Source organism: Amblyomma mixtum, chromosome 10 (assembly GCF_055824585.1).
Source record: "Amblyomma mixtum isolate Tamu chromosome 10, ASM5582458v1, whole genome shotgun sequence".
NCBI lineage: Eukaryota > Metazoa > Arthropoda > Arachnida > Ixodida > Ixodidae > Amblyomma > Amblyomma mixtum.
The window spans coordinates 17,405,254-17,428,769 of record NC_143021.1 but is presented as its reverse complement, the minus strand read 5'-3'; the positions used below and the strand labels follow the sequence as shown (position 1 = coordinate 17,428,769).

Here is a 23,516-nt window from a genome sequence, read left to right as displayed (position 1 = left end):
TCCCCCGTTCTGCACGCCGGCCGTCGTCATGCGGCCGCGCAGCACCATTCCCCTCTCTTTGATACCCAGGGTGTAGCTTACACGGATGCCTCCTTCGTGGCTCCTCGAGGTTCCTGCGGCTACGCCCTGTACCACCCCCCCCCCCCTCCCCGCTCCTGAAACTCACACCAGCGGGCCGTTTCTATGCCCTCCGGATGCATTGTCCCTCGAGGTCCTCGCCATTGCGCATGCCCTCCAGTCATTTACCCTCCTTCCCTCTCTTCAAGAATACACAGTCTATTCAGACTCACAAGCCGCTATACACCACATACAGAAACGCACCCTAACCCCTTCTCTTCAACAGGAGGTCGAACGAGCGGTCTCCGCTTTGCAGCCTTCCATCGTTTTCCTCCGCTGGGTCCCTGGGCATTCAGGGATTGACGGCAATGAGCTGGCTCATCAGCTCGCCCGTGACACACTTTTCCGGGCACCGTTGATCCCCTGGCCCAAGCCCTCGGAGGACGGTGGGAGACTCACCCTTCGCCGCACCATATAAGAGGTCTACCTCGAGATCCGCCTCGACAAACGCCTTTACCCTCCCCCTCATCCATCACTCACAGTGCCGGAGGCTCGCCTTCTTCGGCACGTTCAAATGAATGCAATCATCACCCCGTCTCGCCTCTTTCTCTATCGCTATCGATCGGACCCTTCTTGTCCCAACTGCCCCTGTAACTATGCGTACCTTGCCCATTGCCTCTTCTATTGCCCGGCTGCTCAGCAGTCGGGTTCCTACCCCCCACCTTCTTTATCCATCACCACCTGGCTCGACTGGCTTGGCGCTGAAGGGGAGGAAGAACAGCGACTTCTGGTCGCCCAGGCGGTCGATATGCTCGTCCTGTAACTTTTGGCGGAATAAACGTCTTCTACTACTACTACTTAATTAAGTTAATTGGTTAATTAAGCAATTAAGAAAACTCAGTCCCACTTGGAGCATCACTATACGATCCCTTTAATTGGTTGCATGTACAATTGGCCCCGTTTGAAATTCGCGCACTGTGACGTCACGACCATTTCAACCAATTGAAAAGCGTGACATTTTTGGCGACAACTCCTGCTTACAACGATGAGGCACAAAGGCTTCCGCCTTAATGCCTGGATTTTTAAACCGAAAGCTTTACTACTTGCACTTTCAGCCTTTGCCGTGGCGCGGCGGTGCCACCATTGACCTTTAGTTGACCTCTGTGTGACGTCATGTGTGACATCACGCCGAAGAGAAGGGCGACCGACTCGCGCCGTCGCAAGCCGCGGCGGTGCCACCACTGGCGCCTAACTCCTGCGCTCTTCGCTAGGACCGTAATAAGTGTTGTGACATCACGCCGAAGAGAAGGGCGACCGACTTGCGCCGTCGCAAGCCGCGGCGGTGCCACCACCGGCGCCTAACTCCTGCGCTCTCCGCTTGGAGCGCAACAGGTGTTGTGACGTCACGCCGAAGAGAAGGGCGACCGACTGGCGCCGTCGCAAGCCGCAGCGGTGCCACCACCGGCGTCTAACTCCTGCGCTGTCGGCTAGGAGCGCGATTGTAGCGTTACGCTGAAGAGATTAGGCTCGACTCACGTCTCTAGAAAGCAGTAGCTGTGCCAACCACCAGCGGCTTAACATTGCTTCGCGACAAATGCTTAGCTTTAGGAATATATGTAGATTTTTCGAAGGCCTTTGATCATCTTAACCACATGTTACTGCTTAAAAAGCTTCAGGTATATGGTTTCCGTGGACAATCCTTGTTACTTTTGAGCAGTTATCTAAGACATCGACAGCAGTATGTAGAATTAAACGGTCACCGATCAGATGTCAAAGCTATCTTATCTGGTGTGCCCCAAGGCAGCATCTTGGGCCCATTCCTTTTTAATATATATGTGAATGACATAACACAAATAGACAAAGAAACAAAAATTGTAATATATGCAGACGACACCACCTTGCTTTTTTCCGGGTCATGCGCCTCATCTATGATTGCAAAAGCAAACACAACGCTTACTCAACTTGAAAAGTGGACAAGATTTAATGCCCTCAAGATTAATACCTCAAAAACTAAAGCTATTATTTTCCGCCCCAAGAACAAGAACATCCAAAATAATGATGGTATATTTCTTGATAATTTTAAAATAGATGTTGTTAGCTCTTTCAAAATACTAGGTGTATTTTTCAATGAGAAAATGACTTGGGACGAGCACATAAATTACATAGCATCTAAACTATCCCGTGTCATAGGAACAATTTACGCTCACAAAAACATTCTCCCTGTAAATGTGAAAATGCTTTTGTATAAGTCATTGTTCTGCTCGCATCTTAATTACTGTCACTTGGTATGGGGAAATACATCTTTCACAAACCTCCGAAAATTACTTACCCAACAAAAAAGAATTCTTAGAATAGTATATAATGTAGCATATGACCACCCATCCAAACCACTTTTCGAGAAAGGGGACATAATGCCAATTAATGATTTATATGCATACTACTTACTCTTTAAATACAAAACCGAAAATAAAAACAATACTCCTTTCATTGCCACACTGGCTTCATTATGCAAAAAACACGCATCGTACAAAACAAGAAACAACGAAATATGGCACATTTATGCATACAGAACAGGGTATGGCAAACAGATGCTTAGGTATAGTCTACCGCACTATCTCAACCTCTGCCATAGTCACAACATGACTGTTGAGCACTCGAAAAAAAAAGAGTTGCAAAACTTTGTTTCAAGTATATGTAACCGGGTGTAACTTTGAATTGTAATTTCTGTAATTTTGTATAATTTTTGTGGTTGTTATTTTGTAACTTCTAAATTGTAATTCCTGTAATTGTGTTTAAATTTATGTTATTACAATTTTGCAATTTGTAATTTTTGTGTAATTTTGCCTTTACGTTTGATTTTTACGCGTTACAAAGTGTTACAGTTGTGTCAGAAAATAGGTTCTGTTCATGCTTCCTTTATTTCGTTAGTATTACTGCCACGTTTTTCTTTTTTTTTTTTTCTTTCTTTTTTTAAGTTTTGCCGGTATGCTGTTATGTTGTCTGCATATTTTCCCTGTACAAGTTATATCTATTTTTGGGGAGGCGAGAGCTCGTCAAGCTACACCCCTAGCTTTTTCTCTCTGCCTCCCTCATCCTTGTGATGAAAAATAAAGGCATTATTATTATCTCGCGCCGTTCGTGTGCGACGGCGGTGCACATGAACGGCGGCCTGACTGGACTGGATTGTACTGGACTGGATTGGATTAGAATAGATTATATTAGATTGCATTAGATTACAGTGGATTGGATTGGATTGTATAACGGATGCATCGCCACAAGTCTAACCACAAGCACCACCCCCAGCTACACTACCAGCTGAACCATGGCGTAGGTACGGATATTGCTTTCGCAATTACCGGGCTTGACCAAGCTAAGCCACATTAGTTTTTTGTGTTGATATTGGCGATGAGGTCGTCGTCCGCAACATCGGGGTCCACGCCCCAGACCCGCACATGCGGACGGCGACGTTCCGCCACTCGTACGGCCACCGCGGCGCGCGTGACCGCGTTCTGTTCGACCGCCGCGCGAAGGTTATTTAATGTGTCGCGGTCCCGCGCGAGAACCGTCACCCCGGCGGCCGTGGTCCGCAGCGTTACGGGCCCAATCCCTGCCTCTTCCGGGACGATGTTAGATTTTAAGGTCTGTATAATGTGTGCCGATGAGGTGGTGTCCGGTGCTGTCGCTGTCAAAAACGCCACGTGATAGGCAACTTGCGTCGCAGGTGGGCGCTGGCCGCCGGAGTCGTTGGCCCCAACCGCAGGACCGGATCGAGTGCCGGAGGACCCCCGAGAGCCCCCGAGCACCTCCGCAAAGGTGAGCCGCACAGCGGGCGGCGGGGAGACGTGAAGGCGCTCCTCGGCAGTCGAGGCCCTCTCCCGGGCGTCCGCGGACTCCCTCCGCCCCGCCGACACATGGCGCGCAGGACCTCGACACTGCCCCGAGAGACCGGGGCCAGCGCTTGGTACCGGCCTCAGCGGGAGATGACCTCCCCGAAAATGTTAGTGACGGCCCCTCAGTGCGCAATCGGAATCTTGTGTTCGGCGCGTTCATGTAGTGCACCAGCTGCTCCTGGAGCGCGGTGACCTCCGCGAAGTCGGGCGAAGTGCCGGCACCCTCGGGCACCGAGGGGGGGGGGGGGGGGGGGGGGGCACCTGTAAAGAGGACCCGGGATCAGGTGCGATATCGCAGGAAGAGGGAGGCCACGGGGGTGGGGGGGGGGGGACTCCGCAATCCCAGCGTCCGCCACGTAGTATCAGCAGGCACCAAGTCCGGGTGCGGCTTCGACGCGTGCGCCAGGAGAGCGTCCCTGCTATCTGAGAACGGGGACGACGCAAAGGTGAACCGGGCATCCGAGGTGCCCGCGCTCGAAGACGGGTAGGGCGACAGTCGATGTAGCGCCACCGTTGGTAAGCTTAAATGCGAAGGAGACGCTGATGGTGGCGGGCGCGGGGCGCTCATTGTTGCCGCCGCGTGCGTGAGCCAGCCCGGCAACTAGCGCGACAGGGCGGGGCCGGCCTTAGGCGTCGCTAGGGCTAAGCCTGGGCGCAAAGCTCCTAGTCCCAGCTCGCGAAACGCGCCGCGGGAAACGGCCGACGTCCCCGGAAAGAGAGCCAGGGAGGGCCGCGATCGCTCGCCCGAGGGCGATGGATGATGATGATGATGATGTCAAATTTATTTTCCGCCAGATAAGGAAGCTCCCTACTCCCCGTCCCCGGCACGCAGGCCTTGCTGACGGGGGCCGGGACCTCCGCGATTAGAAGCCCACCTGATGATGTACGCGCCCCAGGTCGAACGGGCCGGGCGTCTCCCGGCGAAGGCAGGCGCAGCGGGCGACCAAAAGGGGCGAGTCGATGGACCAGCCCCGTGGGCACAAAACGACACAAAATGTGCTCGCCGGCCGCAGGAACCAGTAGCAGTGGTCGCAGGGGCAACCGGGACCGCGGGCCGCAGCCGGAGAAGGCACCGCTGAGGTTTGCGAGGCCGCAGGGCAGCTTAGGCGGGTGGTGGTGGTGGTGAAAAACATTGATAGTGCAATAAATATTTACAGAGAGGTGATTGGGGTAGGCCCTATTGGCCCTTTCCCCTGACAATACTAGGTGGAGCCCCTATTCCGGGGCCCCATTGGCAAGCAACGCCGCCCGCGTCCGGTGAACCAAGGCCTTTTGGGTCTTTAGGTCCTGACAGCCGAGCAGGGCCGCCTCCCAGTCCTCTCTGGTGGGGTTGGGGTTGGGGGGGGATAGATGGGTTGGATTGACACGCCCAAACCATGTGGAAGGTGTCAGCCACCTCCCCACAGAACTGGCACGTGCCATCAAAGGATTCGTTGAAATGTTTAAGTACCGCCGGGCACAGTACAGTGTTAGTAAGAATTTTGATGAGGAGGCGCTCGTCAGCGCGATCCAGTCCCTTACAAGGGGCCGGGTAGCGCCGGTGCTCCTCCTTGTAGTAATCGGTGATGTGTTTGAATGTAAGGGCCAGATTGTCTGATTGGGAGTAGGCTTCCAAGGACAGGGAGATAGCCCGGGGAGAGAGTGCGCGGGCGGCCTGATCGGCCTGTTCGTTTCCCTGTAGGCCCTGGTGACCGGGGGCCCAATTCAGGTTGCGTGGAGTTGGACCTTCGCATCGGCAGCTATATTCCAATTTGCGCCAGGCAAGCGGGGGAGCCCAGCCCAACTCATAGTTCCGACAGGCCCCTCGCGAGTCGGTGATGATGTGTTTCGACTTGGGAGTAGTGAGAGCCAGAGCAATGGCAATCTCCTCCGCGTGTGTTGCGCTGTAGGCTTTGAAAGTGATCCCGTTAACTGTGTTTGTGTTGTGTACGACTGCGGCCGTGTACCACACCCCGTGGTGTGGGCCGGCAACGTCCACGTAATACACATGTTGTTGGTTACCATAGTATCGCGCCAACGCTTCCGCGCGCGCCTGGCGACGGCCGCTATGGTCTTCTCTGGACATGTTGAGGGGAAGGGGTCGGACCCGGAGGGCGCGTCTCCAGGGTTCTGGCACTCTCTCCCTTTCCTCAATATGGTAGTCATGTTTGATGTGTAGCCGGTCCAAGAGGCGGCGACCGGACGTGGTCTGTGCAAGACGCGTGTATTGGTTCACGAAGTGGGCTTCTCGAAGCTCCCGGAATGTGTTTACCACGCCCAAGGCCAGAAGTCGCTGGTTGGACGTGGTGACCGGGAGGTCGAGAGCCCGCTTGATGACTTTCCGGTGGATGACCTCCAGTTGGTCATCATCATGTTTGCGCAAGTGCAAGTAGGGGGTTGAGTAGAGGATTCTACTCGTCACGAGAGCATAGGCAAGCCGCAGTGCATCCTTGCTTCGTAATCGGCCCCGCTTGTTGGAGACCCGGCGGACCATGCGGCCCACCTGGTCTCCCACTGTGCGAAGTTTGGCTAGGGTAGTGTCGACCCTGCGTTGATGGTGTATGAAGAGACCAAGGATGCGGATCTCCTTGGACTCCCGGATCGGTCCCGAGGGGAGACTGATGCAAAGCGGAGTTGTGTCCCGAGGGGAGGGACGTATGTGCACAAATTCTGATTTAGATGGGGCGCACTGGAGTCCGCAGTAGGCCGCGTAGTCGTCGACTAGGGTCGCCGCTGCTTGCAGGCAGGATTCCATGTGGCCCAGGTTACCTTGCGTGGCCCAGATTGTAATGTCATCCGCATAAAGAGCGTGATGTATCCCGAGCAAAGAAGACAATTTGGAGGGAAGATGAAGCATTGCCAAATTGAAGAGGAGGGGAGACAGGACCGCGCCTTGAGGTGTTCCCCTCGAGCCGATGGTGTATGGCCCGTGTTCCGCATCTTGTATGCGTATGTAGGCTTGACGGTCTGTAAGAAATTGTTTTATGTAGTTGAATGTTTTGTGGCCACAGTTGGTGTTACTGAGGTGGTCCAGGATTACTTCCTGTTTGACGTTGTCGAATGCGCCTTTAAGATCCAAGGCCAGGACCAAGATGTCGTGGTGAAGCTGCAGAAGTATATCCTGTGCTGACTTGTGAGGGCGAAAACCGAACATGGTGTCCGCGAAAGTGTGCTGTGTTTCGAGAAAATCGGAGAGTCTGTCGCGCACCATCGTCTCCATCAGCTTGCCGACACAGACGTCGGACCCCCGACACGCAACACCGCAACACGTCGGACGTCGGACCGCAACACGTGGCGCCTCTTCCGCGCTCTCATCGATCCAATACAAACACGCACAGAAACCCAGCGCCAATTACATAGGGCCTTGCACAACTTTACAGGAACGACAAAACAACTAGCGCACACGCTCAGGGATCGCTACCTGTGCACCACTAAGGACCCCCGGCAGGCGGCGTACTCGTATGCAGGCGAAGAGAACACGGAGCTGGACAAACCTTTCCAACTCCACGACCTCCGGGCAGCCTTAAGCAAAATGAAGCGGGGCACTGCACCCGGGCGCGACAAGGTTACGGTCAAGCTCTTGGCCAACCTTCCCGACGCAGCCTACGCCGCGCTCCTCAAATACATCAGGCGGGCAGAGGAAACTGCTACTTCCTCCACACCACCGCCCCACCAAAGCGAGCCGCGGCCAAGTCCAGCGCCGCGAAAAGCGGCCGAAAACCGCAAGAAGCGTTCAAAAAATCCATAGCAGTCGTCAGAGACCGCGAGGGAAGGGTTGAAGTCACTCGGGAACTGCCGCCGGGAAGCCCGAAATCGTAGCAGGGTCCCACAGGGCGGGGCGCAGGGATGGAACCGCCCAACAGATCCCGGGCTGCAAAGAGAGCCCGAGAACAACGAGCCGGCCGCAGGAACCAGTCGCGGTGGCTGCGGGAATAGCCGGGACCGCGGGCCGCAGCTGGAAAGGGCGCCTCGGAGGTCCCCGACGCCGCAGGGCCGCTCAGAAGGCCGGTCCTCCTCTTCACCTCGGTCCTCCTCTTCTCCTTCGTCCTCCTCTTCTAACTCCGAAAACCGCAAAATGCGGCGAAAAACCGCAAAAAGCGGTAAAAAAAATACTCAGTGGTCTTAGAGGGCCGCCAGGGAGTGGTCGATTTTGGTCGGGGACCACCGAGGGGAGCCCCTAATGGCAGGAGGGCTCCCTAATTCCAGTGGCCAGCGGGAGCTGCAAAAAACACGTCTGCTCGCTTCGTGCGCTCGAAGAGTACCGCCGTACCGGCCGTGCGCCTGCGATGTACGCGTCTGTGTGCTGCTGTGGTCAACGAATGCGACGCCAACGGAGACACAGACCTCCATTACGGCCTCTCGCGGTGGCTCAGCGGTTATGGTGCTCGGCTGCTGACCCAAAAGACGCGGGTTCGATCCCGGCCGCGGCGGCTAGAATTTCTTTGGAGGAGAAATTCTAGAGGCCCGTGTACTGTGCGATGTCAGTGCACGTTAAAGAACCCCAGGTGGTCGAAATTTCCGGAGCCCTCCACTACGGCGTCTCTCATAGCCTTAGTCGCTTTGGGACGTTAAACCCCATAAAACCAAACCAAACTTTCTGTCTCCTCTCTTTACTACAAGCTTCCTCGCTTTCCTCTCAGCGTGGTTCAGGTGTCCACCGATATGTGCGCCTTTCCTTTCCTGTAAAATCGCAATCACAACGGAGACGCACAACTGTCAATCGAGGTAGTAGATTCCCTGCCACCCGTCCGCTTTCTCTTCGGGCGGCGAAGGGGCTATTTCGAGAGTCCTCGTAGACTCTCCGAGCGATTTTGTTGCGGAAGCAACACTACGCTTGGTGTGAGTGATTTCGCGGAGCCCCGGAGAGCCCCAACTGCGCATGCGCGAGGAGCGAGTCTGAGACAGTTAGTGAGTAATGTCCTTTCCTCAAATACAATTTTCATTTTCTTCATTACGGGCCCTCGTCTGTCACTCCGACTTACTGCCTTCCTCTGACTTACTCCCTTCCTCTGAGCCCCGCCGCGGTGGCTCAGTGGTTACGGCACCCGGCTGCTGACCCGAAAGACGCGGGTTCGATCCCGGCCGCGGCGGCTGAATTTCTTGAAGGCGAAATTCTAGAGGCCCGTGTGCTGTGCGATGTCAGTGCACGTTAAAGAACCCCAGGTGGTCGAAATTTCCGGAGCCCTCCACTACGGCGTCTCTCATAGCCTCAGTCGCTTTGGGACGTTAAACCCCAATAAACCATAAACCTTCCTCTGCAAACGGATGACGGGTGTGCACAGAGATATGCGAGACAGTTACTGTGTAATCTCCTTTCCTTAAATACAACTTTTATTTCCTTCATTACTGCCTCTCTTTATTTTTCTTCTTTCACTCCCACTTCCTCCCTTCCTCTACGGTGCGGTTCAGGTGTCCACCGAGATGACAGAGAATTACTGCTCCATTTCGTTTCCTTTAAAAGCGCTGCGCTCAAAGGGCAACGCATCGCGCCGAACGGGTGGTGGCGTTTCGTGGACTCCCTGGCTGCGCTACAACACCTTGTCGCGTTCCACTCCTAAAGGCGAAGCTTAAGCGTCGTTAATTAGCAGTCTAGTATTTAGTCTTTAATTAGTAATTAGCCATTGATTATTAATTTGTCATTACTCCGTAATTAGTACTTGCATATGTGTGATGTCATCCAGTGGCGACGTCACCAGTGCCACAGAGTCAGTGAAAGTGCTGCGGAAAGCGCTTTCGCCTCTACGCACTTTAGACAAAGTGCCCCCTGATTTTTTATGCGAAGCATACTAGCCGCACAACCGAGCTCTTCCTTGCTGCGCCGAGCGCGGCCGCGTAGCTACCACTTGACCTACATCGGCGCACCACGTGATATGACGTCACAACAGCCGTGCGGTCGCTTGCGGACGCGCAGCCTCCACCGGCGGCCTAACTCCCGCTCCTTCCGCTAGGGGCGCTCACGTCACAACAGCTGTGAAAGCTGGGGCTCAACTCGTGCGCTCGCTTGCGGACGCGCAGCCTCCCCCGGCGGTATGCTTCGCATCCTAGGCTTAACCATAAGCTAAGCCAGGCCATTTTTCTTCCCGTTCTCAGTTAATCATTGATTTGTATTTCTGGAGGCTTTCTCCTCATAGCACGCACTTCATTTTGTACAGTACGCACACAATATATAAAAATAAGCAAAAAATTTGGCAGTGGCTCAGTTGTGGTTAAGTCTGAATATAGGAGCGAAAAGCTTCAGTTACGCGTGGTTTGAGAGGCATTCCGCCCGGTTTCCTGGCGTTTCGGCAATACGTTTAGCTTTGCGCTTTTCATTTCTTCGCTGCTTTTCGGCCAGCTCCCAAGCTAGCACTTCTGGACCGGCAGATATTCTACAGCCACGTCTGGGTGCTTCTCCTTCCATGGTGAGTGCGAGCGCCTATTCTCTGACATGCGCATTTATAGCCCAGTATCGCGCTTCTGCATCGAAAGGTCAAGCGGTGGCGAATAGGAGTAGCGCGCGCAGCGGTATCGGTGTCGCCCATGCGCAGTAGCGCGCGGCTGCGGCGAAAGGTCAGGCCGACAGCTGCGGCCACCTGCGCCACGTGTGACGTCACTGGGTTTCGCGCATGCGCAGAACTGGCAAATCTGTGCACCGGCTCACGCGAAGTTCGGCTCCGACCCTCGTAGTGGAGCTTTTCGCTCCAAAATCTTGAATCTAAATTGAAACGCGCGGGGCCCGGAAGGCTGTTTTACGTGACGTCAGTGACGACGAACAGAATGGCAAGCGAGCCACATGGGCCTGCTGCCGCCATGTCACGCTGCGTGAAAATCGAACCGCTGCGAGAGCATCATGCTGAAGGAAGCATCGAAAACAAGTTATTCTTCCTCAATGTCATCAGGTAGTGGCTGCGGCGAATCGCCTTATTTGCCGACGACCCGCCGCGACCGTGGCGAGGCTGAGCGAACGCAGGGCGTCGCGCTTCGACACGACTGTGGAGGGTAAGCACTCACTCACTCACATCAATTTCGGACTATAGAATGGTCCAACGTATAGGAGGTATTAGAGAGTTTTAGTATTGCGGGCTTTGCGTAATTGCGTGCATAGCGGGTCCAAAGTGCGCATGCGCAGAACGCTAACGGTAAAATAGCGTTAGCGGACGCACGCAATTTTCAGAAGTTAGCGGTGCGGCTTTTGCGTGTTTAGCGGGAAAACATGGCGGCGTCCTCCCAAGCGAGAGCCGCCCGCTTCAGCCGATTCAGCAGTCCTTGCGATTCCGGTCGGCACGTTGACCGGCAACTACTGGTGTAGTTGCTTTTCGCTATGACTTACCTTGCTTCGACGATAAAGTATAAGCTGCCATTCAGTCCAGTTTTTGAGCTTCGCTCTCGATTCTGGAGCGCGCAAGCCTAATGGGACCTCCAGCTGCACTGCTACCGTCTGCAACTGCCCGAAAGGCAGCCGAAACCTAGCACAAACGTCCGGAACGAAACAAAAACAGATATGGAGCTTTTTCACAGTGTTTTATGGACTTAAATGATGTAAAGCGAGTTTATATTAAATTTCAAATAGTTTTTTTGACATTATACGTCATGTGATGACAAATATTCTTGCTCGAACGGCTTGTAGTTAACATTGCCTTGACTAGATGGCGCCACTTCTTTACATTTGTTTTTTTTTTATTTTATTTAAATCTCGGGGTCATTTTGCAGACGAAAATAAGCACTACAGTAATAATTCGTTTAAAAAACTCGGAAATATTATATTTTGGCAAGGTAGCGGCAGTGTCGACCATTTTAGAAGGACCGTTCGCATCCATGTCAAGCAGGTGGCGTTTAACGTTTTCAGAACGCTATACTAAAACTCTCTGTGAGGATAAGTTGCTTGCGGCACGCTAACGTAATTTCCCTTAGGTCCGCTATTACGCTAACGCTATACTAAAACTCTCTATTCACTGAGGCCGCGCTACCAGACGGCGCGAGCGTCGTCGCGGCAAACGCGCCATGTTTGCGGTCCTTTCACGCCGTCTCGTTCAGTGTCGCGGTGCGCCGTGAGGTACCCGGCCTGACCTGTTAGTGATCCGTAACATATTTGAACGTTGTTGAATGCGGGAGCGACCACTTATCTTTGTGGAACGCTTATTTTGCATGAAGTTTGTAGCAGAATTCTTCTGTGCCGTGATATAACCGAGCCGCCTGCAGCAACCCGGCAGCAAAACTGGCTGGCTGCACTGCACGCAAGAATGTACACGACTTGCAGCTTTTAATATCAGTTGATAACTGTCAGCTAGTCATGCAGGGCACATCGTGGATAAACAGCACGATTAATTACCGAAATCCCAAAACTGCCGCCGCAGAAACTGATAATTCAAGCGCCTGTAGTCCGCGAACTGCTGACCCTTTTCGGACGGTCTTTCAGCAGAAAGGCAAAGCGTAGCTTCCTTATTTACACGACAGAACGGTCAAACAAATACTGTCACGCGATCGCTGCACGAACGGCATACTCAGCGAGAATGTGTTGCAGTTTTGACTGTAGCTACGTAGCGCAGGTTCGTAGGCACAAGACGTCTCGCGCTTTCGCAGCAACGCAGTGTGCAGCCATTCCGCTAGATTCAGTAGTAACACGTCACTTTCAGCAGATATAAATGACAAGTTAAGCTACAGCTAAGTGAACAGACCCTTCGAATTACTCACCTCTCCAAAAACGGCACTTCGGCCGTCGGCACCTCGGATGTCGGCACCCTCAGCACGGCCCTTGGACTCACCCGTTTTCCAAGTAATTGCACCCTCTCATATGTTTGTATGCTTTAATTCCTTGGCCTGCCAGCAAACTTAAGCCGTGCACAAGGTGGGCCTCGATAACGGTGAATTCAGCGCACGGCAGCAGTCCTGTACATAGTAGAACGTTAAGTTGGGCGAGTTGGTATAGGTTCATGGTATAGGTTAGTTGTGAGTTCAGCGCTTGTCCTGTCGTCTCCTTTACTCTTGTGTCTAGTCTTTTGTGCGCTGTTTTTCAACCATGAGTCCTGTACATCTCACACCGCGCCGGCGCCTCCGCTTTCCTACGGGTAGACCTTTTCACAAAGTGGAACCTTTTGAGCGTGGCCGCCCTACCTGCTTCGCGCAGTTCACGGAACACCGACTCAGTAACACGGTGTTACGGGCCGGACAGTAATTATCTGTGGCGAGACGCGAAATTCACTCATATTTCACACATCACCAGCTATTTTAACGCTGCAGCTGGCTGCGGCGGCCGCGCGCGCGACCACCAACATGGCGAATGCCGCGCCGGCCGCTAGAGCCCCTTGCGGATGAGGTCAAGTGAATACCTCCTATAGATTAGTCAATCCTACTCCGCCCTTAGAGGTGCACATGAGGGCATGGCAGCCGTCGCTAAGAGACTAAAGGCTGTGCTGTCGACAGAACGCCGCTGTACACAATCTGCTGCCCAGGATTGCTTGCATCTGTCACCACCGGTTGTTCCCAATGTTGCACCTTGACTACGAGATGGTGGACATAAACCGATTGAACTTTACTGCTAGTCGACATTCCCTTTTTTTGCGTCGATATACCTATGTACTCAACCGCCTCAATTAGCCTAAATAATTTTGGCTATGGTTCGCTTCCTGCTGTAATTTTAGGAAGTCGGGTTTAATTAACTAAACGAAGACGCTTTATTTTCTACTTACCTCTGCTCGCTTCCTTTTCATTGCGGCCCCTCGGCATACCGCCGGTTTAGCAGGCGTCGCGTACGGGTGAAGCGTCGGCACAGCATCAGACTTCAACCATCGCCCGCTATTCGCGAGACCAAACTCCTCCATCAGAAGCAGCCTTGTTTTGGCAGCAGTCCTACGCGAAATGTTCCTGAACACACTCGCGTTCGCGAATTCGAGGGCCAGTTGAGGCGCCGGACTGCATGAATCCATTCGTCGCGTACCTTTGTCGTTGGGAATGTTGTGGTAAATAACTTGTTCTTCGCTGAGTGATTCGTAGGTCCCACAACAAAGCATCAGCTATACCACTCATTTCTCCAAGGACCTCAGTGCACTAAGTGCGAGATAAAACTACAAGGTGACGAACCCACGATGCTGCTCGCAAGCGAGCTGACGCCCGTCTGCGCTTTGACAGGCTGTTCCGATCAGCGCAGCCGTCCCCCAGCCCAGTTCCAGGCGCAACCACATGTATTCTTCGGAACTGCGCTGACTCCAGTCCTCTCGATATCAAGCTATGACGAATAGGGCCGCTGCAGTGTCACCATCATCTGCTTCTGCTACTCGCCAGCCTGTGAGGTCATGGAGCACAGAGTTGACCGTAAAAAAACTCCTGTTGGGCAGAGCAAGTCGCGAGTGCAGGGGGGGGGGGGGGGGGAGGTATCGGTACCTTTAAAATAACTCTAAAAAAAAAAACAAACAAACGCTCTCAGTTGTGCTGTTTGGCAGAAGCAATCTTGACACCAAGAAAAATGTCTGATACAAATTTCATTGACATCTGTGAGCATCGAAAAAACACCGGAGTTGCCCTTTAAGGAAGGAAAAAACCTGATAGCAAGTCCCGTCCACTGAAGTAAGACACCTCGATATCCAGATAAGAAGAACCCAATGTTGGTTACAGCCCCAGTGGCTGTAACCACTACGGCGTCCCTCATAGCCTGAGTCACATTGGGAGCCTTGAAACGCTTAAACCTTCAAACTAATCCGAACCAAGTTTTGTTAAGCCATGAAAGCAGAGTTCTTGCGAAAATGAAAAACGACGAACTAATAAGACAGGAGACGTGAGAAAGACAAGAAAGACTGACGACAGGAAAAGGCGACCACCGGTTTCTACCGGTTGATGGCCCGGGTGTGCTTTCTACGAGGGGCTGGGTCCAAAGGGGCGTGTTCTCTCTGGCGAGGGACCTTGAAGGTGACTGCACTTGGCGTCAATTCAACGAATAAGATTCCCGTTTCCCCGGACATGGTCAAACGAAACGCACTAACAGACGGGGATGAACCGAATCGTAACGTCCACATATGAGTGGACATGTGAGTGCACGGGTACACTTGCGCACATGTGAGGACAGCGTCCGTAAATACTCGCGGCCATGGTGTCCCAACTCACCATATCTGGCAGGGACCTGCCCAGATCCCCCTGCTGCGAGGCTGTTAGAAGTTTCCTAATTATGGGACATGCGTTCGAAATGGCCATGATGATAATCTGACAGCGGCACCCCTGCAAGTGTTTCAAGCTGTGAACGTGCCTTTTTAATGTGAAAGCGTCATGTGGCTCATCAATCTGAACAGGTACTCCGTACACGAGAAACGGACCCAAAATTGACCTAACCTCATGACGTCATCGGCAGTGCCTACATCGCCAGGAAAGAAAGGGAAATGTAAACTTTCTTCCGAATAGGGTTTCGAATCCAGAACGGCGCGGACGGACCAGTTTCGCTGGCCACTGCATCGGAGAAGTCCGCCATTGCAGCAGCCAAACACCCCGCGCGCATGCTTCCGCACGTAACTAGTTTTAAGTTCCCTCCGTAATTTTTGTTTCAGAACTTTTCATAGATTCGAGAAGTTGTTCGAAATAAAACATTCATTAGGAACGGTGGCAAGTAGATACAAGATTTAATTATAAGTCCGTTCAAGCAGCCGCTTGCATTGTCAAATGTCAGTAACAGATCATGCATCTGTCGTGAGGTTCACAGCACGTCGACGTGGGACTGCTTGCGGAGATGCACTTCCGGAGCGAAACCTGCCAGAGCTCCGATCCTCGCGCTTCCGAGTCCACTCCGGTGGACAGGGCTGGTGAGCAGCCCAGGGGACGCGGACGGAACAGGTGCACCGGGCCGAGCGCTAGCGTGCATGTGAACAGACTCCGGAAGGTTTCTCTCGCAGCCCACAGGACGCTAACCCAGAGGTCCCGTTAAGGTAAAATACACAAAAGGCAGCCACGAGGACTGTTATGGCGAATACAGCAGACTCGCAGGTTCCGTTTTCTTCTTCGCAGGTCGGTTTTCATCGAATCGCAGGTCGAATGTTCGGTGCGAGCCACGTTAGTCCTAGCGGCACTCGGCGGGCGCACCGTCGCAGCGGCCGTGATGGGATGTCGGCGCGCCGCGAGTTCCAGCGCGTGTGCGACGTGGCAGCTGTCAGCGCTGTCCCCTCAGGTGGCGGTGCCGTTGGCAGCGTGGTGGTTCACAAAGCCGTCGACGCTGGGGTCCCCGACGCTCTGCAGGAAGAGGAAGGCGAGCAGCAGCAGGCCCGTTCCGCACAGGTCTCCGAAGCCCGTGAGAAGCGGGATGAGGGCGTTGTCCGGGTCAATCTTGCGCCGCCACATCCAGTAGGCGCCGCAGCGGGCAAAGTACAGCAGCACGGTCAGCTGAGGAGGAAAGAAACAATGGCAGCTTTGCTTCGTTCAAAAACGAGGGTTAAGGGCAACAGCGGCAATACATCTAACACGGGGAGAGCAAAGTGGGTCATGGTTCAAATGCCACTTGATATCACAGCTGAAATTAAGAAATCGGCATGGGCGGGGCAAGTAATACGAATTTTTCGAAAACATAGCGCAAAAAGGACACGGAGGACACAGAACTGGACGGGACAGGAGCTTTCCCGCCTGTCCCGTCCAGTTCTGTGTCCTCCGTGACCTTTTTGCGCTATATTTTCGAAGAACAGTTACCAACCAGCCCAAACAAAGCTACCATGTAGTAAGAAGTCAAGATAACCAATGATTGTTAACGTTAACGAATTGGACTCCCAGAGAACGCAAACGTAACAGGGGGCGGCAGAAAGTTAAGTGGGCGGATGAGGTTAGTAAGTTTGCGGGGATACGGTGGCCGCAGGTGGAACAGGTCAGGGTTAATGGGAGGGATATGGGAGAGACTTTGTTCTGCTGTGGAAATTGTGCTGACGATGATGTCAAACACTGCTCGTTATTCAGTGCGATTAGTTAGTGCGAAATGTTGAGAAATCAATTTTATGGGCTTAAATCGAGAGAAGTAATGCTTGAAAAGGCTGTGGCAGACTATTTAAAACACAACTGACGTAGTTTAAAACGCTAACGCAGTTAATGAAGTTTAGTTGTTCTTGTGTGAAACGAATCACTCGTCGCTATAATAACTGTGGCTTGAGCTATCTACAATTATCGATAAAATAAATACCATTAAACTACCATGCACATCGCACTTTTCACAGATAGCCGATCCACTTCCATCCCTTCCCTCCTTTGTCCTTACTTATTTGCTAGAAATTTCTACTTTGATTTTTGTGGTTTGACAACTGTATCCTTGTATTCTCAATTGTTTCTTTATATGTCTTTTCGCAACGCTGTATTTTGTACAATATTATTTATAGTGGGTTGTTATTCTTGTTTTGCTTGTCTGATTGCTTTTCGCCCTGCTAATCTATTTCATTCTCACTATATAAATATTACTTATTTAAATTACCATTGTTATTACTGCTAATTGTACCTGTCTGTGATGCTGCTTGTTTTTTATTCAAGTTACTATTAATCTACCGGGGGTCCCGTGACAGTCGCTTGACTTTGGGACCCCCGCCTGTATACTGAATCTATGTAACCAATATGTACGCAATAAATTCTTAACTTATTTTATCTTGTCTTAAAGGTCGGCTGATTTGCCGTGATCCTGGCGCTTCGCTAAAGAGCGTGTTTCTTTTCGGAGACAAGGCTGACACAGGGAAACTTGTACGCGCTACGGCTGCCGGAGACAGATGAAGTGGCACAGGTCTGCCGGCGACAGATGAAGTGGCACAGGTCTGCCGCTGAACTTTCAGCTATTCCCTGTGTCGGTAACCTTTTGACCATGTTCACAAGGTCACCAACGAAACGAGAAGCGGAAGCAATAAGAAAAAGGTCATGATAACCAAACACAAAAAGTAATCACACATCCAGACTCGAAAGAAAATCATACATGTCGTCGTTGTGTAACTGCCTTGTGATTGTCGTGTGCCTTTTCATTGCTTCCGCCTCTTGTTGAAATGCCTTTGGCTGCAGCATGGAATAATGCTTTGATGACGATGATACTTAATTTTTTTGGCGCAAGCTCATCAAAGGCAAAAGAGCGCCAGACACAAGGTTTATAGGCCCGCACAGCCAATATGGCACATTTTAAAATCAACACCGGGTGTATTAGGCCTAAGATTAATGAGTGTACTGTGCATGATTATAGTGTATCAGAAGGATGTATGTCAGGTAGCATGGTTTAAAGTGGTGTATAGTGCCTAAAATTTGTGTTAAGAATTGTTGCATATAAAAGACGAAGTCAGGCAGCCTCAACCACAGTCCTTGCTTGAGCAAGAATGGAATAATGTTTTAAGCTCAGTGTTAGTTCTAGGTCTGTGACCCAAGTCCTTGCCTATTTTTTCGTAGTCATGATTCATTAGGAATGAAAAAGCTGTCCCAGACGAAACTGTACAAGGTTGACGATTTACAAAGCCTCCATTGGTTATGTAGAGTTTTCATAGCCTCACATCTATACTTTTTTCACTGCTCACTGCTTGTCGCCATTTCTTTCTACGAGCACTTACACGCTCCTTTTCGTGGTCATAATTTGTATTAACGGATGCAAGTGGACAGTGGCATTCATACAGGAGGCGAAAAAATTCAGGGGGAACTTTGTTGACCTAAAGTGCGGTGAGGTGAAAGCCTTTAGCGCGGTGTTGCTGCTTGTGTCACTGATGTCTGGTTAAGATGTTATTTAGTGCAACTCTGTTTGTGGATCTTAGATGCTGGAGACACTGAAGGGCGTTTGGGAGGCATCAGTCTGATTCGACGCCTTTCTGCAAATAGTTTTCAGCGTCCTAGACAAGGAAAACTACATATGCGTTGGCAGGAAGTAGCGTAGCCATTAGCACACTCGGCTTCGGAACGGAAGGATGGTGGTTCGAATCCCATCGTGCATAAGGATTTTTTTCTGATTTGGCTAGAAAAAGCGTGACACCTCTGCTGACAACGTTCTGCTGACGACCTTCTGCTGACAACGATGAGGCATTAAAGGCTTTCGCCTTAGAAGCCACACAGTGAAGATGACTTAACAGTGCACACGAGCAGCCAACCCCGTCAAATCAACTCGGACCAAAGGACGCCCTACACAAGGTGCTACTCACCAGGATGAGGGAGGCGGCCAGGTAGGACAGCACCAGCCCCACGGTGAGCCTCACGTGGGCGTCGCTGATGAGGAAGATGAGCAGCACGTAGCACACGTGGCCCGGCACGGACAGCAGCAGCAGCAGCTGAGACACCCGGGCTTGCCGGTCTGCGGAAGAGGAGAGGAGCGACGCTTGATCAGCCACGCCACACAACTCAGACTCGCAGGCACACGCATTCGATCCCACCAGTTTCATACGCGAACGCATTCTACGTCTGAGTTTCCACTTTCCCGCATGTGCGCAATGTGTGCGCCGATAGCGATCTCTTCTAGATACCAATACAGCTCACTTGTACCACACAACTGTACCGTACCTCTGCAAGCACAAATGGCCACGTAGATAGGCGTACAAGTTGTGTGTCGGCAGAAAATAGAACCATGACGTGCGCAACGACAATTGATATTTATTTATTTATTTATTTATTTATTTATTTATTTATTTATTTATTTATTTATTTTGTAAGCACAACATGCGACCTTCGTCTTCATCTGTACATATCCATCATCATCGCTCAAAGCACAACATGCGATCTTCGTCTTCATCTGTACATATCCATCATCGTCGATCATCTTCTTCTTCGAAGGGTTGGTCGCCATACTTGCGGGTGCCATTAAAGCTCGCTCCATCCTGCGCTCTGTCTCCTGTCTCACAAGTGGTGGAGTGTGCTCTCGATCCCTGCGTCCTCTCCGCCGCCAGACTGCAGCTACGTTCCGGTCGCCACCTGCTCGTACCATCCGCACCGATGGCTACCGTCAGCGACAACACCACTCGTACTCCCGGTGGGCCCCCCGTTCTTCTTCCTCTCGATTCGAACCGTCTGGAGCCAGCAATGATGAGCCAACCCGGTTCTTCCCAATCTTCTGGACACCCCACTTGGACCATCACCACACTCCAGCGCGAGCCTCCCATTTTTGCTGGTCTTCGTGGGGACGATGTCGAGGACTGGCTCGACCAATATAACCAGGTCAGTGCCTATAATCGTTGGGACTCAGCGATGAAACTTGTAAACGTGTCGTTCTACCTCACTGCCGTGGCCAAGACTTGGTTCGTCAACCACAAAGATGCCATCCCGGACTGGGCTCACTTCTCGGCACAGATACGACAAATCTTTGGCACATCTGGTGCAAGCCCCGCTGTCTACAAAAAAAAAGCTAGATACGCGCGTTCAGCTACCCGGTGAGTCCTACACATCCTACATTGAAGACGTGCTTGCCCTGTGTCGACGTGTCGACAGCGCTATGTCAGAGAACGATCGGGTACGTCATCTTCTGAAAGGGCTTGGGTCATTTGCCTTCAACACGCTTGCTGCCCAGAATCCAACGTCAGTCCAAGACATCCGAACAACTTGCCATCGTCTTGACGACCTTCAGTCGCTTCGATTAAAAGACACCTGGGACACCCCACTCTCACCCGACGTGGACTTACGCTCCCTTATTCGCTCCATTATCCGGGAGGAACTGCATGGCTCCACCTTACCGCCAGTTGATTCCCACCCGCCTCCAGCCCCGTCGTCCTCGCCTTTGCGTGATCTCATCAAAGACGAGCTCGCTTCGGTCACTCGCCCCTTGGCTGCGGAACCACCTGTACCGCGTTTTGTGCCTACCTATGCCCAGGTTGCTGCGACGCCTCCTGCTGCTGTTTACCCGTCGCATCCACAGCCCGTACAGCAAACTCCGGTCTCTGTGTCCCCGAGCCCCGCTATGTGTCCTGTTTGGAGTCCGCCTGCACGTCGGCCGGTGTGTCACTACTGCGGAATTCGCGGGCATGTTGCCCGTGTGTGCCGTCGGCGTCAACGCGACGAGCGCGAGTGGTACCCAGACTTTCGCAACGGAGCTACGTACTCGTCACCTGCTTACCGTCCGGCGTTTGCCTCCAGTCCTCCTCGTCGCCCATCGTACGGGGACTTCTCCCAAGACGCTCCGCACTCGTCGTACGCTTACCGCCCACCGTTTGCTGACCCTACCAATTATCGTCCCTCCTATCCCTCTACCTCTCCGGACCGCTCCTCGACCGACAGGCCGTCGCGCCGCCGCTCCCCGTCGCCTTTCCGCCGCTCGTCGTCGCCTCTACGTCCACCATCCTCCCAGACAACTGGCCACACGGAAAACTAAATTGTGCAGTTTCCGGAGGTAAAACTGCACCGCACGCCGCCCTCTCAATTCCTCCTGCACAGCCATCGAACATGTTAACCGTTGACATTGAAGGCACTGTAGTTGAAGCATTGATCGATACGGGCGCCGCCATTTCTGTAATTAGTTCTGATTTATGTTCTCGTCTTCGCAAGGTGCGCACCCCTTACAGTGGTCCTTCTCTCCGTGCTGCCAATGATGAATCAATGCGTCCTTCCGGATTGTGTACGGCACGAGTCACTATCGACGGCATCCTGCACTACATAGTATTTGCTGTGCTTCCCTCCTGTGCTTATCCCCTCATCCTCGGCTGGGACTTCCTCCACTCTGCGCAAGCTGTAATTACCTGCTGTCCCCCTACTCTACAGGCTTCTGCATCCGACCTTTCAGCCATTTCTGTCCTGCCTTCTCATCATCTGGTTACCACCGCTGATCATGTACTTTACCCCGGCTGCGACGATGTCCTCTCTGTTGCTTCTGCCCACGTCAACGCTGGGGACGTTTTCGTCACACCAAGCCCCCGTCTTCTCTCAAGGGGCATCTTTCTCGTCGCGTCCCTGCTCCGCTTCACCAATGGGTCTTCACTATTGACTGCCTTTAACACTACGCCGGAACCTATTCTTCTGCGTCAAGGCACAGCCATCGCTTCTGTGGATACCACTCAACCTGTGGCCGTTCTTTCCTCTGCCCCATCAAGCTTCGCTCTTTCGACCCCTGCCTCTGCCTCTGCATCTATTTCAGCTGCTATCAGCCCCGGTCTAACCCCGACTCAAAAAGATGAATTGCTTGCCGTCTTGACCAAGCATGCCGCTTCCTTCGATACCCAGGCAACAACCTTGAGCCAAACCACCGCAGCTAAGCATCGCATCTACACAGATGGTTCGGGCATCATTCGCCGTCGCCCGTATCGTGTGTCTTCTAGTGAGCGCAAGGTTATTCAAGATAACGTAGCCGACATGCTCAAGCGCCACATCATACGCCCTTCTTCGAGTCCTTGGTCTTCGCCTGTTGTGCTCGTTCAAAAGAAGGATGGCTCAGTACGCTTTTGTGTTGACTATCGCGCCCTTAACAAGATCACTAGAAAAGATGTTTATCCGCTGCCTCGGATTGATGACGCCCTCGACTGTCTCCAAGGTGCACAATTTTTCTCTAGTCTCGACCTAAGATCCGGATACTGGCAAATACCTATGCATGAGGCCGACAAGGAAAAAACTGCTTTCGCCACTCCTGACGGATTATACGAATTCAACGTTATGCCGTTCGGCCTATGCAATGCTCCGGCCACGTTCGAGCGCATGATCGACACCGTTCTCCGAGGCCTGAAGTGGAAAACGTGCCTATGCTACCTCGACGACATAGTCATTTTTTCTTCGACTTTTTCTGAACACCTTGTTCGTCTCGATGAAGTATTAAGCGCACTTTCTGAGGCCGGCCTTCAGATAAACACCAAGAAATGTTGCTTTGCTTCCACTTCTATCAAGGTACTCGGTCACGTCGTTAGCCAGAAGGGTGTAAAGCCTGATCCCGATAAAGTGGCTGCAGTTTTGCATTTTCCTCGCCCATCGCGCGTCAAAGACCTGCGCAGTTTTCTGGGGCTAGCGTCATACTTCCGGCGCTTCATACGCAACTTTGCCTCTATTGCGGCCCCTTTGCATAAGCTCCTCTGCGCTGACCAGCCGTTTGTTTGGTCTGAGGCCTGTGAGGTCGCTTTTACTACCTTAAAGAAGGCTCTCACATCTGATCCGATACTAGCACATTTCGACGACAATGCTCCAACGATTTTACACACGGACGCCAGTGGACACGGCATTGGTGCAGTTCTTCTGCAGCGGCAGCACTCTTCGTGCGAGCAAGTCATCGCCTACGCCAGTCGTACACTGACTGCAGCGGAGCAGAACTACACGATAACTGAGCAAGAGTGCCTCGCTGTTGTCTGGGCCATTCAGAAATTTCGCCCTTATTTGTACGGCCGCCAGTTCACAGTCGTCACTGACCATCATGCCCTGTGCTGGTTGTCCTCGCAGAAAAACTTGTCCGGCCGCCTCGGCCGCTGGATTCTCCGTCTCCAGGAATATGACTTTACCGTCACCTATAAATCGGGCAAGAAACACCAGGACGCCGATGCGCTATCTCGTTGTCCCCTCGCCCAAACCCAACCTCCGCATCCGCAACCCGTGTCCTCCGCATCCTCAAACTGCCAAACTACCCCTTCGACGGCTATTTCAACCTTGACCGCCGCACCCGTTGACTTGATGCCAGCTCCCAGTCTTGGCGATCTCGCCTCAGCGCAGCGGGCCGACCCTTACTGCCGGACTCTTATCGACCGCCTGAGCGGTGCT

The 23,516-nt window shown here is 52.5% G+C and overlaps 1 protein-coding gene across 4 annotated transcripts in view; it reads right to left on the bottom strand.

Annotated features, from left to right (window-relative positions):
* Nucleotides 1-15,481: 15,481 nt before the first annotated feature.
* Nucleotides 15,482-23,516, bottom strand: part of LOC149325235 (solute carrier family 41 member 1-like) — a 43,715-nt gene continuing 35,680 nt past the window's right edge. For all 4 annotated transcript variants that reach the window (XM_089563178.1, XM_089563179.1, XM_089563180.1 and 1 more), the window contains exons 8-9: nucleotides 19,007-19,155; nucleotides 15,482-16,259 (exon numbers count right to left, since the gene is read on the bottom strand). In XM_089563178.1, the coding sequence (XP_089419304.1) occupies nucleotides 16,044-16,259; nucleotides 19,007-19,155 (365 nt within the window). In that variant the 3' untranslated portion in view covers nucleotides 15,482-16,043. The remainder of the gene's footprint in view (nucleotides 16,260-19,006; nucleotides 19,156-23,516) is intronic.